At 34.3% G+C, this 17,983-nt stretch overlaps 1 protein-coding gene across 1 annotated transcript in view; it reads left to right on the top strand.

Moving 5' to 3' along the window:
- The window catches only part of XIRP2 (xin actin binding repeat containing 2), a 65,681-nt gene that overhangs the window by 8,868 nt on the left and 38,830 nt on the right, over positions 1-17,983 (top strand). Inside the window, exon 2 of the mRNA XM_016165442.2 lies at positions 13,627-13,787. Within this exon, the coding sequence (XP_016020928.2) occupies positions 13,731-13,787 (57 nt within the window). The 5' untranslated portion in view covers positions 13,627-13,730. The remainder of the gene's footprint in view (positions 1-13,626; positions 13,788-17,983) is intronic.

The following is a 17,983-nucleotide window of genomic DNA, read 5'->3' as shown; positions in this document are numbered from 1 at the left end:
ACTTCCCTGTACTGTTTAAATAACTTCTGTTGCAGAATTTGGAATGTGTTTTCTACTATTTAAAAAGAAGTAGAAGAGAGAAGGTAACAAAATTTGTCAGCAGGAGCCGTAAAAAGATGGGCATTAAATTTTGCAATATTATTTTAAGACAAACTCAATCAGTAAATGCTTAATAGGCATCCACTGTGTATAAATCATGATGTTAATGTTAAATATCTGTGAAATTGGCTGTTTTTATCTCAACTGTCTATTTTCTTGTTGGCAATCTAGGAATTTTAGTTCCGGGTAATGATAAAAATTTAGTAACCAATTATGCTAAAATTTTAGGAAAGGCTCTGCCTCTCATTGTTAGAGAAAGTACAAACATAGTCTTAAAAATGATTGATATTTCTCTTAGTCTCACATAAGGTCCTATTAGGGGTATTTCTAGACACTGTGTGATGGCTATCCTTCCATATTCACAAAGTATGTGTTGCCATTTGAGGAACTTATGAAGCTAAGAGATTCTTTTGACTGAAATCGTGGTAGATTATGGTTATGCAGGCTACTAGAAGACTTAAGAGATGGAAACTGATTTTGAGTCCTGGCTTAGTGGCTGCTACTTTGAAGTTATAGCTAAGTGTCTAAAATTTTAAAAAACAATCTTTAAAGACAACCAAGGAGATGCTTAACTTTATGGTCTGAGTTCCCTTTCAGGTGAGTTGTTTTTGTACAGTGGAAGGTCATACTAAGTCCAAGTGACTTCTCCATTTGCCCAAGACTTTTGATGCCTAAAAGAAATAGTCTAGGAAAGTGATTCTGTTTTAAAGCTGTAAAAGCCTAGCTTCATATGGAATTTTACAAAGAAGCTCAATATATATTTTATTAATTGCTTTTTACATTTCACTCTTCCCAACTTTCTTCCTCTCAGCATCTACTAAACTTGAGTTTAAATACCACTGGACTAGGATAACTTTTGTCTGTAAGTTTTAATTAAATTCTTTTTTGTTCACAGATGTTACTGTCTTAATGTGCATGGAAAAAGAGCAAGTTTCAATAACATTTCAAGGCTGTTTTTGACACTTCACCCTTTAAAAACAGGAGTGAAATACGTAGCATAACTGAGTTCCTCCATTTATGGTGCACTTATACGATTAGGTTTTTAATCTAAGGGAAAAGAAACAAATGCCAATGCCAAATTTTTAAAGATAAGTAACTATAAATAAATTAAGGGATGATGAGACTGAAAAACTATGTACTCCATGTGTATCTTAAGCAGGAGAGAATATTAAATTACTTCCACTCTTTGGACTGTTCCTAGAACCAGCATGTCATTAAAAATCTGACATCATCTCTTTCATTTGAAATTACAGGCTGCATTTGTATGCAAAGGGTATTTAGGACATGTTAATTGTGACAAGGAGAATAACCCAGCACCTGACTGATTCAAAGTTTTGATACATTAAAATTATGATAGTTTTAATTTGTAAACATCCCTGTTCTGAATTTAAAAGACTGTTCAAAATGTATACAGCTTTATCTGGTGTCCTCTACAATTATAGGGACAGTAATTAGAAAGCAGTAGTGAGAGTAAAATATTTGAACAAGATACCAATTATCTTTCATTTTTGAGCACATTAGAAGAACCTATAGCTTTGGTAAGAAAACAGTATCTTTTACATGGATTCTTAACATTTCTGCTTCAGTTTTATATTCCTACCCAAGATTAAATGATTAAAGACCACAAAATTTTGAAAGCATTTTGTTCTTTAGGTAGAATGTTGCTAAGTACATCACTGTTATGAAAGAGTGAATTTACTCCAAGGAGATGGTTACTCACCAAACAATATGTTACATTATTTAAGCATTTTCACTTTTCTCTTTGGTTGCTTAGCTTTTCCAAATAATGTTCAGTAAAGAGGTATGTGAAATTAGTGTGGTTTCCCTTCTTTGATCAAGTCTGCCAGCCATAAAAGTTAGGAAAAAAAAATAAAAACAATATGCTGCTGCTTGTGAACTTAGAAAAGCATTTCAAAGAAAGACTTACTTAAGATCATTGAAAAGAGTCTGTGTAAATTCAGAGACTGAATTTTCTAAGACCATAGGCATATTGAATTAAATACATTTATTATTCAAAGGAAACTGACAGTTATTAAGAGAAACGCTTCCACAGCAACAGTTGTCTAAGTCAGTGAGAGTCAGAATTTGATGATTTGGGTTTTCTTTTAATATCCTTTGTCAGAATAAATTTCAGATACTAACCTTAAAAGGAAGGTGAAATGAGGAAAAAGGGTTAAGAATCAAGGAATTCCTAAAAACATATCCAGAAAACCTCAGGCTGTTCCAGAATGCAACTACTGCAGAAATTATTTAAGCTAACAGTAAGTAACTTTGCTGACCTCTGCCTACAGTCAAACAACTTAAAGGTGGGCAGGCCAGCAAGATGTTTTCAAAGCTGCAAAAATATTACAGGTTCCTCTCCATTGCATGACTGTTGCTTATTTTTGATTTGTTAATTGCCAAGAGCATACTTGGAACTAAACAAAACAGTTCAGTAAGTGTGGACTGGCTTTATACGGAGTTTTATAGAGCCTGTGAGGGACAAAAGTGGATCAGTTTAGGGAAAGACAGATACTAGTTTGCATGAGTCATCTCTCTCTCTCTACTAACAAATCGCTTCGACCCTGGAATGAAATCACTTTCTGTGTTTTGGAGGCCCTGACAGTTTTAGAGGTGCTAGTGATGTTTTAACAAGTCTGTTCTGCAGGGCCTCTCAGAGGCAAGTCCGTTTGTGGCTAATAACAGACTAAGCTGGATGACTGTCTCTCTGGTTGAAGGAATAAAGTAAGCACATTTGCTTGTCATTTCTCAAGTTTCAGCCTTAAAAAAAAAAAAAAAAAGATGATCTTCTCACAAAGGTACTGCCCACCTGCCCACTGTAACTGAGTCATATACAAAGGAGGATTTGGATCCTGGGAATCACAGGGAAGTTTTGGGGGAGAGGAAAAGCAGAAATGAAGCAGTAGGGCTAAAGAGAACATGTAGGAAATAAAGAGTGAGAAAAATAAATTATAGCAAAGAAGTAGTAATTTGGGGAAAGGTAGAATAATGTAAAATGATATGAAATTCGGGGATTTTCTAGAACAGAGACTTCAGGGAGAAAGGGATGGAAATCAATTTGAATAGAATACCTATATTCAAATTAACCCAATATAAAAATGCCTCTCCGTTTAGGGGTATACTTCACAATGCAGTTTTGTAATGCTTGGGTATTTAGTAGAGCAACAGTGGACTGATCAAAAATGCGGAATCCAGGACCCTTCTCTGTGCCTTTGGTAGGCAGCGACAAGTGTAGTAGAGAGTAGGGAGTGGCCCAGTCATCCCCACCTGGCCAGTCCGGGCTGGAGTCACTGTGCCAAACCCATTGCTCAGAGGCCCCAAAGGGAAATGAAAAATGTGAATAATTTATGGTTTCATCATGTCACTTAAAATACACAGGACAGGGGAAAATGTAAGGAACCATTTGGGGAGATAAAAGGAGCAGATCTGCCCCTGAAGTGTGATATGTTAAGGTAGCTTTCATGAACTTAACATTTTCAGAGGACTGCCATGTTGTTTGCTGGTAAAAAACTGATAATTCACCAGCTAGTGCCTAAAACATAGGTAAACTAACACTTTTAATGTCATATACAGTGAGTTAGTAATTTATTCCCTTCAATATGCTTTCTCTACCCCTGAGGCCTTATGAGTAGGCCTGTGCCGCCTTCTCCACTCCAGTCCCATTGTGTAGTTATTCACTTTTTTATGATTTATTGTGTTCTCCTTGTTTCAGAAAATGTGGTAGATACTTGGCTTATAAAGAGGAATGGAACGTCCTTACAGGAGGCCTTAGAGTCAGAAGGAACTGAGTCACGAGTACTATCCTTGCTACTCACTAACTTCAAGTTTTGGAAAATTTGTATAACTTTCTAATTCTCAGACTTCTGTCATGTCAGATTATCTAGATGAAAATACCTAGAGTATATAATAGCAACTAGGTGACTGAACGCTAGTGAGCATTCATCATTTACTATGTACAAGATACTATGTAAAAGTCTTTATTTTTATGGGACCTCCTTTAGTCCTCACAGGCAACCGTAGGTTCTATTATCATTCTCATTACATAGGATAAGAAGTAGGAGGCTTAGAGAGGTTAAGCAATCTGCTTAAAGTCAAAAGTAAGTGTCAGAGATAGAAGCTTCTGTGTCCAGAGGTGATGGCTGCTCTCCCTGCAGATCTGCCTCCTCCAGGATAAAGTACCCAAGACAGAACCTGGTGTAAAACATGTTTACAAAATTAAGTTAGCTCTGCCCTGTTTTGGAAGACCTTGCATGTTGGTGGAAGGTGAGAGAAGAGGAGAAGGCAGATGGTCTTAAAGATACACTAAAAAGTAATAAGTAATACAAATAGTAGAATAATATTTAAATGTTGGCAAAGCGTAGCTGAGGGAGCTACTCACTGCCTGGGTTGAGTGGAGACCATCTGAAAAGAAATTAAGTCACTATGAAACTGCATGTAAGTGACTTTTTAAGCCTATCAAACCTGATTGGGCTTTATCTATTTTAATCTGATTTCATCTCGATATAAATAAATGTGGTCTAGGGGGCGGGGATATGAACTGTGAGCCACCAAGTTCCTCAAGATTCCCCTCCTAATGGAGGCTTCATTTTGGTGTTTCTTCAGACGGGTCAACTTCCTTAGCAGATCCAGCCATCTGGGAACTTATTTTATTTAGAAGTCAACATATCGAAATGATGCAAACTATTGTATTTTTGCTTTTAGAGAAAAGGCCAGATCAACCCTTCTTAGAATGCTGTATTTCTTGAGGATCTCTCTGGTGTTTCTCTTTTCTTCCCTTTTCAAGTAGAGCAAGACTGAATATAACAGTGATTAATAATGCCCAGCCCTTGAGCGCTATGCTTGGACAACAGTAAACAGGAAGTAGATGTTTATTGAATGATGACTAAAGCCTTAAGGGAAAGGTTATCAATTACCGTCATTGTATACCTGAGATATAGATTTAAATAAGAGGACACCTTGATGGAAGCAGGACACCACCGCCCATGCCCTGGAGCAGAACAGATCAATAGAAAATAAGAGCATTGGTCCTCGCTTTGCATTTTCCATCCTTTACAGTAAAGTTCATTCTTCTTTCTATTCATTTGTATTCATACCTAACCCTGTCTCAAGTTTGATCTTCATGGTGACCAAAAAACTCTAAACCGAAGAATTGCTTTGATTTCTAATTCTAAACAAAAGCTTATAAGGACGACAAAGGAGCCACTTAGAGCCATAGAAATTCAACTTATTAGTTTCTTTGATTTATCCCTAGATCATTTAAATAAATATTATCCAGAAAAGATCTGTGTGATGTTTAGGAAGCAAAAAGGAGAGTTCATACCCTTAATTAAAATTTTACTCTGTAATAAAATATTAGATTTTAATGAAAATATACTTACATAAGTAACTATGAAGAGTTGAATAACTTTGTATTCAGAAACACCTGAACTTAGTTCCTAGCTCTGCCATTTACTATATGATTTTATCTTTGGAATGTTACTTTCCTCATCAGTAAAATAAAAATAATAGCACTTATTCATATAGTTGTTACAAGAATTAGTGGGATGATAGAGGTAAAATGATTAACACACAATTGACACTGATTAACAAATAGTTATCATGATTATAATGCAACCTAAGTCCAATTGTACTAAGGAAATGTCCAGCAAGAGATTTATGCTGTAAAAATTTGTGTCATCTACGAGCACTTAATGGTTTTAATTTATTTAACCATTGCAAAGAAATTTGTCATTTTATTCGATTATTGATTTTTTAAAAAAATAACTAGTCAATTTGAATTAATTAAGCAATTAATTCAAAAATAGTTGATAGAAATACGATTAAATTTTTAAACGCCCAAACTAGCAATATTAAGGTACTAATGATTACTTAATTTTTGACTGAATTCTGTTCATTCATAACTTCTCCAGTACTATCCTACTAATTCTTGTAACAACCATACTGATAAGTGGTATTATTTCCATTTTACTGATGAGGAAAGTACTAAGAGCACTTCTTTTTAAATGATAGGAGATGCAGAAAACAGAATGCATCGGGCGGAATAGGATCTAGGGAGGATAGTTTAAAAAGTGGAATATGGTTCACTGTGTTCATATGCTGGCTGGATGCCACAGTATAGTTTTTATGCTGTCATGGTATACACTTCCATTCATTTTACTCTTCACCCCTTCCTCTCTATGTTTTTTAAGAACTGTAAATCAATGCCAGATCGAACTATACAGTTGCTCTTTCATTTTATTCTCCATCCATTTCTTGGTTTTATAACATTCAAATGAGGATAAAATATATAAAGCTCAAATTGATTATGAATTTGAATTGGCAGCAGCATTCTGAATGTTTAAAAGAGATGAATTTTATTATTATCTGAGGGATATGCAAATATTTAGAATTATAGGAGATTTATTCATGCTAATGGCTCTGAGCCTAAGATATATCCACTGGTATGATATTCTGTACACAAATCTGAGCTGAGTTATAGATCAAATATTTAAATTTGATAGAATTGAGTTCATCACTCTCCCAATTTAGTTCTAAATCAATTTTCCGAGTACTAAGCAGTCGACTTTTTTATAATGCATCCAGAATATAACAGTGAGGCTATTGATGTGTTGCTGAAAGTCTGCTTGCTTTCTTATAGTGGCGTCTGTATTTGTGTCAGCCTTGCGGGCTTCCGTGTGACATACCAGGTCACTCTCTGCCTATATCTTAGTTTGGATTAAATAAAGGCTTCTTGAATTAATTTTAGAAAATTTTGAAGAGAAAATTATTAAATTCTTGTTTTTCTGCTCAAGAGTTCAAATTACTATTAAACCTTAGAATTTCTCTTGAGTCATAATTATATGCTGGATTAGCAATCTGGGGCTATTTTATATGCATATATTTTTATTGTATATGCAATATAAATCAGTTCTTAACAGAAAAAAATGCACCCCTTTGTTGTTTGAATTTTCCTTCATCTTTTTATTGAGGAAGGTGATTATTTGGGTTTGTTTTCGGTTTTTGGACACTTGTACTTCTTTGAAATAGCATAGAATTGTATTGAAGTCACAAAACCTGGAGCCAGACTGCCGGGCTTCTCCGGCCAGCTCTGTCACTCACCAGCCACCTGACCCCGAGCAAGTTTTATAACGACTCTGTGTCTCTGTTTCCTTATCTGTAAAATGGAGATAAAAAAAATAAAAATAGTCTCTACCTCATAGGGTGGTTGAGAACATTAAATGGATTACTGTCTGACAGATAGAAAGCACTTTATACATATTTGCTTTTATTTTTTACTGTGAATCATTCTTTTGAGTTATTTATTCATTTTTTCAGTAATGTTAAGTTTTGTTTTTATTTTTTTCTGACGAGTTGATGTTCTTTACTGAAAATTAACACTTCAGCCTATCTATCAATGCTGTCCCTCTTTGGTGTTTCTTTTGTCTTATAAATTCCGTTTAAAGAATTTTCTACTTCCAATTTTTTATGCTAAAAAGTTCAACTAAAATTATTTCATGAATTACTTCCACTTCTCTAGAATTCTTTTATCATTTTAAAAAATATTTAAGTCTTTCGGCCATCCATTTGTAATACGTGGTGTGGTTGAGGAGCTCTTAACGTTTTCCTCAGAATCGTTACCCATTTCATTTTTCCCAGCATGATCTGTTGATGCTGCCGGTGTTTCATCCCCCTTCCTGCATCTTTCTATATTCCACATATTCACATGGCCAACTCTCTCATGTTTCAGTGCAGAGTTTCACTTCTCAGGATGCCTTCCCTGCAACCTGCTCATTGTCACACCTGGTGAATTATGTTCCCCCCTGCCCCACCCCCCATAGGCTCCAACCCATCTAGTGTAAAACTAGTAATTCTTGGGTTTTATTTGCCTATCTCTGTCTCCATCTAGACTGAAGGCTCTAGAGCATAGTGGACATGTCTTATGCTTATTATAGATAACCCATATTTACTTAATGATAATAAATATATTAAAATAAACCTATTGATTATATAGTTCAAATCATATTTTTAAATTTCATATGGCAGAGATGGAGAGAGATATGTTAATGTCACCCACAGCAACTATATTCCTATAAAGTCCTCACTCTTTCTTCTTACTGATGGTCCTTATGTGCTTCTGTGCTGTGCTATTCAGCATGTAATGGTTTTGCTGTGCATCTAAGCTAAACAGCTTCATAGTGGGCTGGTATTTTCTATCTATAGGATAGCCATCTATCTCATTTAATATTCTTTGTTTTTAGTCTATTTTGCAAGAAAGGAATGTAGCCATGATGACTTTTATTTATTTATTTTTACCTGATAATTTTTGCCCAATATTTTCTTTAAATTTTGTGGCTTACTTTAGGTTTGTTTCTAGGTATATACTTGGATTTATTTGTCTTTTCCCTTCAGTGTGAAGTATGACTTGTGTTTATTTTCATAATTTTTAATTACATTTGATTTTACTTCTACCTTCTCCTTTTGCTATTGTATTTTGAGACGCTTTGTTTTCTTTTTGGTTAACTTTTGTTACTTAGACTGACTTATGTTGCCTTCTCACATGGGTACCAACTTGGATTCATATAGACTCTAGTTCATAAAATTAAAATTTTAGCAGCCAGTAGGCGATTCTCTAATTCCTTTTAGTTTTCAGTGTTATAGAGAAGATATATGGATGTGTGAATTTTATTACCTTAGCACAGAAACTCTTCATGTATCTGGATAATTATAATTTTTTTTTTTCTTGAACAGAAAATGTTTTACCAGGATTTGGTGACATATTGGTGTTTTAAAATTAATTTTATTCTTGATTATGGTAAATAATTTTTATTTAAGCCCAAATTTTATTTTCCACATTTTTTTCTTCTCTTATATCTTATTGGTTCTGTCTTCTCCCACCCCTCCTACTGAAATACTATATTACCTTATAGTTTGGATTTTTCTATCCTCTCTCCCTGTCATCTTCTTTTATATTGCTGTTAATTTGGTAGTGATTTACTTTCTGCAGTGCATATTATTCTATTTACTGCCTTCAATGTGTATTTTAATTCTTCTAAAAAACATTAATACCTCTTCTTCTTTTCTAATCTCTTACAACTTTCTTTCCTACTGATTTCACTTCAGCCAGATCTCTACTGTGAATCAGACATGGTTAATATCAGTTTCATAACCCAGATATTAGCAAGTAGTCTCTTTATGAAATAAAACTCAAAATATTTTATCCTTTATTCTGTAGATTTTCACATTATTTATATTGGGTAGGCAAAAGGAAAAACAAATAAGAAGACTCATATATTTTTAAACAATATTTGTGTAGGCTGGTTTTAAAGCACCTAGTGTTTAATATCTGTCTTTCATATAATAACATTCATTCTATTGTCACACAATCATCATTTCCATTTATCCACAACTACAGTTTGGGAATGTGCTGACCATACCTTTAAAGTAAAAAGAAATATTTACATTTAGAAAATATGCTGAGTTTGAATATTGCTTTAGGAATAAGATTATGACAAAGTGTTTTACCTTGTAAACCCTGCCATATTAGACATTTTCTGAGTAAATTTTTTCTTGATTTTGACAGTATTTTTTACCAACATACTGATCCTAGCACTATGTGTTAAGCCATTGACTTTTATTTTCAAATTGTTACTCTACGAAGATCTTAGGATTATATTTATAACTTGTTATTTCAGATTTTTAGACAATTATTTAATGAGAAATGAGGATAGATTTGTCATTTCTTACTATTGTAAGAACATTTTTATAAACTATTGAAATTTCCTTAACTGCTAGTTAGTAAAATGGTTCATAACAAATGTACAATGACCTTTTGGAATGTCTCTTGATAATAGTCTATGCATATGTCTAAGAATTCTTTCACTAATAATAGAAATTGTGAAATTAGGAAAAAATTCCAAGGTGTATTAATTATACTTACTATTGCTCATTGTTTTCTGTATCTGACTTCTTAAAGCTATTATTTTAATACCTCTAGGCCAACATGATAGGGTGACTGTACAGTCCCTTCTGTGTGTGATATCAGGCATGTGAATAATTATTTAAGAAAATAAGAGTATTCTGCATTCTATTGTATTACTGTGCTTATTAAAAAATGCTTTATATGTGTACTCTCCAAAGAAAATAAAATTTAAGAAGGTATGATAAATTTTTTGACCTGCATAAATTCGATTGATTTAGTCACTTAGTTACTTCATTTTTAAAAACTACAGAAGAGAACACGTGTTTGGGGATGGAGAAAATAGATCACTAGTTACACAATCTCTCATAATTTAAGAGAATATGAAGTAACTATAAGTTGGATCTATCTGTAGTATATAAATATTTATATTTCAAAAATTATAATATATACTTTTCCCAAAGAATCTCAGAATTCTCATAAAAGACATTCTTAACCCTTGTACTTAATAGTTCTCATGATAACAGCTTGAATTTCTTAGTGCTTTATTTTCTTTCCAAGTGCTTCCCTACATGTTCTTTCTGTTTTATAGGATTTATTCTACCATACAAAGAATTAATATTTTGTATGAATTAGAAATTATTTTCTTATCTTCAAGTAAAAGAAATCATTTAGTATTTAAGATGCAATGGATTCTAGGCCTGGCTATGCAATTAGCTCTGAAAACTTGGGAGAACTCACTGAATTTCTTTGGATTTTTGTTTATTCATCTGCACGATAAATTACCACTAAATCTCAGAAATAAGTAACTTCTAGTACAGTCATTTTGTGATGTTAATATTTATAATGTCTTCTAACAGAAATGGTCATCTGAAATTTTTATTTTTCCTTCCTCTTTTCACAGGCCACTTTAGCCTTATAGAATGTTCCTCTACTGTCTTAAGTTGCATACTTACAGGTTCCATGATTCTCTATTTTTCCAGGCATTTTATGACAATAGCATCTTTATTTGTCCTTCTACATCTCCTTTGTCTTTGAAGATTGCCTGAACACTTTTCACACTATTCTCCAATCTCATTGCATTCAAGCCTTCTGAAATAGCTCATTACGAGGTCAGGCGACCAATGTTCCTATCTTTCCCCACACAGCTCTAAGAAAGGGCTGTCTTATCAACCTTAAAATTTAAGTCAGGTGTCATCAGCATCAAGATAGGGGCACTGCATTATGGTAGACTAGGCAAAAAGCATCACCTTGTTTTTCAAATAAAGAAATTAATAAAACATTGACTTAAGAGGTTAGGAGACAATATGGGCATAGCTTGTTGGCTCAAATAAGTTTTCTATTCCATGACCCTACCTAAGTAGACAAAGTTACGAATGGGACAAAGGGAGAAAGACAGAGAGAGAGAGAGAGAGAGAGAGAGACAGACAGACAGACAGAGACAGAGAGACAGAGAGATATTAAAATGTGGTGTCTTTTCTCTGATCAGAAAGGCCACAAGGCAATGAAATCCAAATCTCATTATACTCAGGACACTGAATTTCTGATCATTGATTTTGTGCATTTCTCAGTGGGATGAAAAAACACAAAAATTGAATATTTGAAAAGTAAATGCTATTTGTAAATTTTAGCAAAAATAAACTCCTGACTTTCTGTTAAGATTAATAAAAGAATGACATGTTTATGAAAAATATACAAAATAAAAGTTAGGGGATCAGGTTTCCATAAAGTCTAAATAATGATTATTCACAACGAAGAAAGAAAAGTACAGTTGAATATAAACTGAACTTATCTGTGCAGATAGATAATCCACAGGGAAAAAAAGAATGAAAATAGATTTTCTTTAACATGTGAAAAACTTTCAGTGGTTTATGTAAGTCTCTGTTTATCAGTATCAACTGGAAGCATGTACTTTTGTCTGGAAATGAGATTTTAGATGACAGGTGAATTTCAAAAAAACTGACATTTTTTGTGAACATATCAGTGTTATACAATCTCAGCATTTATAATATAACTTCTTTTTCATTTTTATTTTGTATCATTTGAAAGTATGTTAATAAATATATTTACAATTTTAATTAAAACATATGGAAATGTTTATTTGAATAAGAAGTCCCTTTGGAAAACCAAAATCTCAAGGAGTCAAAACAAATGATTTTTAATCTTTTCTGGGTCTCAGTTGTTCTCAACTGCTGTTAGGTACAGAAATCTTAAAGAAACTAATAGAAAAAAATAACAATTAAATAAGATATTTCAATGGAGAGGCTAGGGGAGGAGCTAGGAAGAACAGGGAAGGTAAAGGACAGCTCAGCTCTCTGTTACCTGGGGTTCTTCAGGCCTTGGTTCACAGTGATTAAAGCAAATCAATCCAAATAACAAAGTACAGACACCAAAAGAGCCCTACTCTACGAGTCCCAGAAACTACTAGTCCTAATGTGAAAGATGGGGGCGGGGTACATGAATGAGTGATGAGTGTGTGTGTGTGTCTACACACACACACATATATTTACATAGATATACACATCCATCCATCCATATATATACACACATGCATTTGTGTACACACACACACACACACACACGCTCTTATATTTTATACAGCGATCCCAGAGAGAGCCCTTGAAATGAGTTTGGAATTACAATATGCTATAAGAATGAATAGTAAACTATTAAACAAAGTGATAACAGCAAAGAACACTAGAGTAAATATGAAAAACTAGTTTTGAAAGTGGCTCTGGCATATAAAACTAAATAACCATGAAGGATTCTTATGTTCCTTTCACATAAAAGGAGCTGATTAGACTATGTGAGATTATGTAATCTCTAAAATGTTTCTGTTTCCTATGGCTATTATTCTGTGATCATGCAATCAGTCTTTTGCTCTGTTTCCAAGTTTGTAATTCCAACTACCCTGTATTGTCAGGTAGACGGCTTAAATGGGGAAATATCAGACTATCTGAAATGAGTGATTAGTTAAGCTTTTTCTTGTAGTACTATTTCTTTCTTATGTCACACATACCTCTATGAATAAAAGAAATAAAAAACAGTCTATAATTCTCATAGCATTCACATATTTTAGCTAGATCCATCTCGAGCATTGTGGGGTTGGGAGAGAAGGAAAGAACAACTTTTAGACCTGCTAAAGGTGAAGATCAACCATCAAATCTACCACGTGTTAATTGTGTGATCAAGGAAAAGTTTTTTAACTTTGACTCTCTGTTTTCTTATCTATAAATTTTAGAAAATGATACCACCTGCCTCATGAGGTTGTTTGAGAAGTAAATAAGATAATATTCATACAGCATTTAGCATAAAGCCAACACATAATAATGTTTATTATTAACACTATTTATCTCTTAATAAATAACTATTTCTTATCTGCATAACTGGAGTATGAGAATGGGGACAACATTTCTTTTTTTGATGTTCGTATAGCATATGCTCCTATGTAGGCATTTGGTAGCTTTGCTGGAAAGCTTGAAGAAAAGACGGTAACAGTGAAACATAGAAAATATTGTGAAATGTTGAAGTCTGTTTTACGAGACCAGATATTTTAAATGCCTTCATAAGGTGATGCTTTTTTCTATGCAAAGCCTGACACATATCTGAGCATATGCTACGTTTCTTTTCAGTGACTGTTGGCCCTAACAAAACTGCGAGTGGATTTGCAGAAGACAGTGCTTCACTGACTGAGTGTGTGTCAGACCTCCAGGAGGTGCTGTCCTTGAAAGAACGGATGGAGAGGTACCAAGCAGCTGTTTCCAAGGGTGACTGCCGCAGCTTCTCTGCCAATGTAAGCTGCTCCTGGTGGTTTTGTGTTAGACAATATGCTTGTTGTCTGCTCTTTACATACCCTCCTTATGTTGTAATATAAGAAGACTACTGGACAATGGAATACAGTGGAAAAAGCACAGAAATATTGTGAATCAAATTTAGATGATCTGAATTTAAGCTTCAGCTCTGCTTCTTATAAACCGTGTGAATTTGGTCTAGTATCTTCACTCTTCTCAGAGCTTCAGTTTTCTTGACTGAAAAATGGAAATAGCCATCTACAGCAGACTATCTTAGTGTGGAGTTAAAGAGATAATTTATGTGTAAGCCATAAAGCACTGTATAAATGTGTTATTATTGCCATCATTATCATTTAACCTATAGCTATTCTCCTCAGGAAGGTTGGGGATTAATTTCAAATTTTAATAATGTGGGCTTGCATGCCTCTCTCCTTGGTCTCATGTATAGTTCATTTAAATTCACTGGCAGTGTAATTTCTTTTGCTTTTCTCCTTTCTCTGTAGGTACTAAATCCATTAGCAATATCTTAATCAACATAGAAATGAAGGAGATTAGCAATGTAGGCACTCTGCTAAACCAATTATGATTATAGGAAACAGTAGGATTCAGTAAGACCACCAGTTTTTAGAGTTAATGAATAATAAAGTCATATTCAAAGAATTTGTTGGATTCCATATTTTGCAGCCTTCAATCCACAGGACTTGATGAGTCATTTTATTAGTAGCAGCTTTATAGCTTAATGGAATATAAGTATACTATTTTATAATTATAATCTCCAAATTAGCAAAGTTGTTCATTTAACAGAGAGAGAGAGAGAGAAAGAGAGAGAGAGAGAGAGAGAAAGAGAAAGAGAGACAGAGAGAGAGTGAGTGAGAGAAAGAGAGAGAGAGAGAGAGAGAGAGAGAGAGAGAGAGAGAGAGAGAGAGAGAGAGAGAAATAGCCAAAGAGCCAAAATGGGTGTATTCTAAAATAGCTACTCTTAACATTCTTTTTTACAAATTAGAGACAAGGCCAACTGTGCCAAACTCATTAACAATATTGCAATTCTAGATGACATTCAAGTTTTTACATAGTCTTTAAAATATGTTTTAGAAGCAGCATAGATTTTGAATGAATGTACGAAAATGACATAAGTAGGTAGAATACTTCAAAAACTAATAGTATCACCCCAGCATCTCCTGCCAGTCTTCTTAGATAGCACCCCCTGCTGGATCATTAAAGAACTTTACTACAAATTAGTGTTCTAATTAGTGATTAATCTTGGGGAAGCAAGCTAATTTTAAAAATACTTAAAGAATGGTTATTTAACAAACTATCTTTTATTAAGTAAGACATCTATCTTTCCAGGCACTAAAAGAATATACCATAAAAACAAAAGTTTGTATAGGGCATGATTTTTATGTATAAATGCACTAGAAGAGAATAAATTGGGCACATAAGGAAACTAAATTATCATTATCTAATACAAAAAATTTTAATGTAATTTTCTGGAGATAATTTACATGTAGAAACTTAATAATCATCTTTCCTGCCTATATAAAAACTGAGGGAAAGTGATTTATGGAGATCATGTAATTAGTGACAATGCCATGCTAAATTCCTAGCCTCTTTTAACTGTATTCAACTGCCTCCTCTCATACAAGAAAGCATCTTTGGCCCAACAGATGCCCTGGTATTTGGCTTGGCTCTAAGTGAATATTTTGAGAAAAAAAAAAATTTCTGTCTACGCAAATAAACCCAATATTTTATGTGCAAAATCTGGAAGTCACTGATTCGGGCCCAAACTGAATCCATTATAGTTCAGTCACATTGAGATAGCTGACAATGATCAGTTTCTTGTTGTCCTAGACTCCGCCAGATGGCATCCTGTTGAACCTAAATGAAAGCCATGTTCATGAAAAGGCAACAGACTGCAGAATCCCCCTAGAAGAAAAGGGAGAAGTAAAATTTTTAAGAAACAAATTTAAATGCCAGATTCTGTGCTGTTCAACTTTATTTTCTTTCTCTTTTTCGATACTCACAGAAATCTGTGAGAAATATATTGTTATTCCCGGTTTATAAGGAAGAAAAGTGAGGTTCTAGTCCAAGGTTTTAAATATCAGAACTGGGATTAGAATCACTGCCTAACTCCCCAAATTATGTTATTTCTATTCTGCCCTAGAACTTCAAGACAGTTCTTTGTGAAGGAAATTAATAATTATGTAATATGTTTACCTAGGTTTAATTATTAGGTATTTAAATTAAATTATTAAAATAACTTAATATCAGATAAATCCTATGTTAGATATTTAAGTTAATAATATAACTTTATTACTGTATACTCATTAGATTCTAAATCTTATTTCTGAGTCCAAGGATAGGAAAGCTAGAAAAAGGATAAACATGAAAAGGTTTGATACAAAGCAATCTAAGTTACGTGGTCGTTTATAAGAACATAATTAGTTACGATGTTTAGTACATGGTACTAATCAAAGCAAAGTCATGGGAGTGATTTCCATCTAAGCCAGCTCATGGCTGCCGACTGCTCCTGCCAACTCACATATGTAAACCTTCATTTACAAGCTGAGGTGAACAAGAAACCCTTATCACCACCACTAAACGACAGCTGAAAGCAGCGGTCCCCAACCCTTTTGGCACCAGGGACTGGTGCTCCTATGATAATTGAATGCCTGATGATCTGAGGTGGAGCTGAGGTGGTGATGCTAGCGCTGAGGAGAAGCTGCAAATAGAGATGATGCTTCACTTGCTCACCTGCCACTCACCTCCTGTGGTGTGGTCTGGCTCCTAATAGGCCATGGACTGATACCGGTCTGTGGCCAGGGGTTTGGGGACCCCTGGCTTAAAGGACTTGTCTCACTTTTGTGGGCAAGTAGCAGCTGTAGTGTAACAGCAGCACCAGGGATGTTAGGAATAGTGGTAGGTAGTACTAGTAAAACAACCAACCGTATGCATTTTGGTGTGTAGCTTATTCTGATTCCAAAGCACAATGCTAAAGGAAAGGAATGGGTATATCTATTTTTTAAAAAACTATTTGGTAGCTGAGAACCAACTTGTTCAGTGTAGGAACTGATATTTTTGAGAAAATGAACACACTATGAAAGTATCCATTCATCAGCATAATTACTGAGGTTTACTGGATTAATTTCCACATGATTTGGATATTGTTTATAGTTGTTGGAAAGAATTAGGTTCTTCTTAACAATAATTCCCTTAATTTCTATAATTTAAGATTTGTATATTTTCTGTATATGATCGATCAAGGAAGGCTACTTATGTAAATTAAATGAAAGAGGGGTAAAAAAATACTGTAGCCTTAATTCACCCCTCCACTTCATTATCTGAAGTTTCAAAAGAGATGCCATACTTTCTCATGACTTTAACATGTATCAGATGGCAATAATTGACCAGGACTTACATTTGGAGTTTATTGCAGAATCTGATAGACTATATATATCTATTACATATAAGTATACGATCTTATCCCTTCTTTCCATAGAACCAATGTGCATATTCTTAATTATTTAACGGTTCATGTAATTGGGAAAGTTTAGGAAATTGATAAATACAACCACTTGGGTGTTTACTAGTAATTCAGCTAATCTTAAGTATTAATTAAATCTCTAATATTTTGGAGTGTGGGAAACCCCAAGACAGTAATTGTACTTCTAGTATCTGTTTGAAAGAATACAAATTGGTGTAAAGATTTCAGGACTCCAAGAGTCCACAGTCCATGGTATGGAAACCCCAGCTCAGGGGCATTCAGGGCATCCACTTACTTTCATGTCTCAAGGCTTCCAAGGTTATGTCAGGACTGGAACAGACCTCAGAATACCTCCTGTCGTTTGAAGTGTTACTGAGTCTCCCTCCTCCCAGTTTTCAGCAGACCTGTAGGAGGGCAGGTTAACATGAGGCCTGTTTGCTTTCCCATCTGGGCCTGAGTGCCTGCTGAACTGGGGAGTATGCCTGAGTTATCAAAACCCAAACCCTTGAGTTTATAGCACTTCCCACTGGGTTCATAAGATCTCACAAGACTCCTCAGTGTTTTTCAAGTTGCTCCAAATGATGCCTATTAAAATAGACTTTGTCATCTGTAAAATGCAAACGATAGAGTAGAATCCTTCTATTCTTAACTCCTCTCCCCATCTCCCACCAATTCTCACACACCAGTGCTAAGAGCTGAGTCCTGGAGTAGCATAGC

The sequence above is a fragment of the Rousettus aegyptiacus genome, unplaced genomic scaffold (genome assembly GCF_014176215.1).
Source record: "Rousettus aegyptiacus isolate mRouAeg1 unplaced genomic scaffold, mRouAeg1.p scaffold_m13_p_2, whole genome shotgun sequence".
NCBI lineage: Eukaryota > Metazoa > Chordata > Mammalia > Chiroptera > Pteropodidae > Rousettus > Rousettus aegyptiacus.
This window is presented reverse-complemented; position numbering and strand designations above follow the sequence as displayed.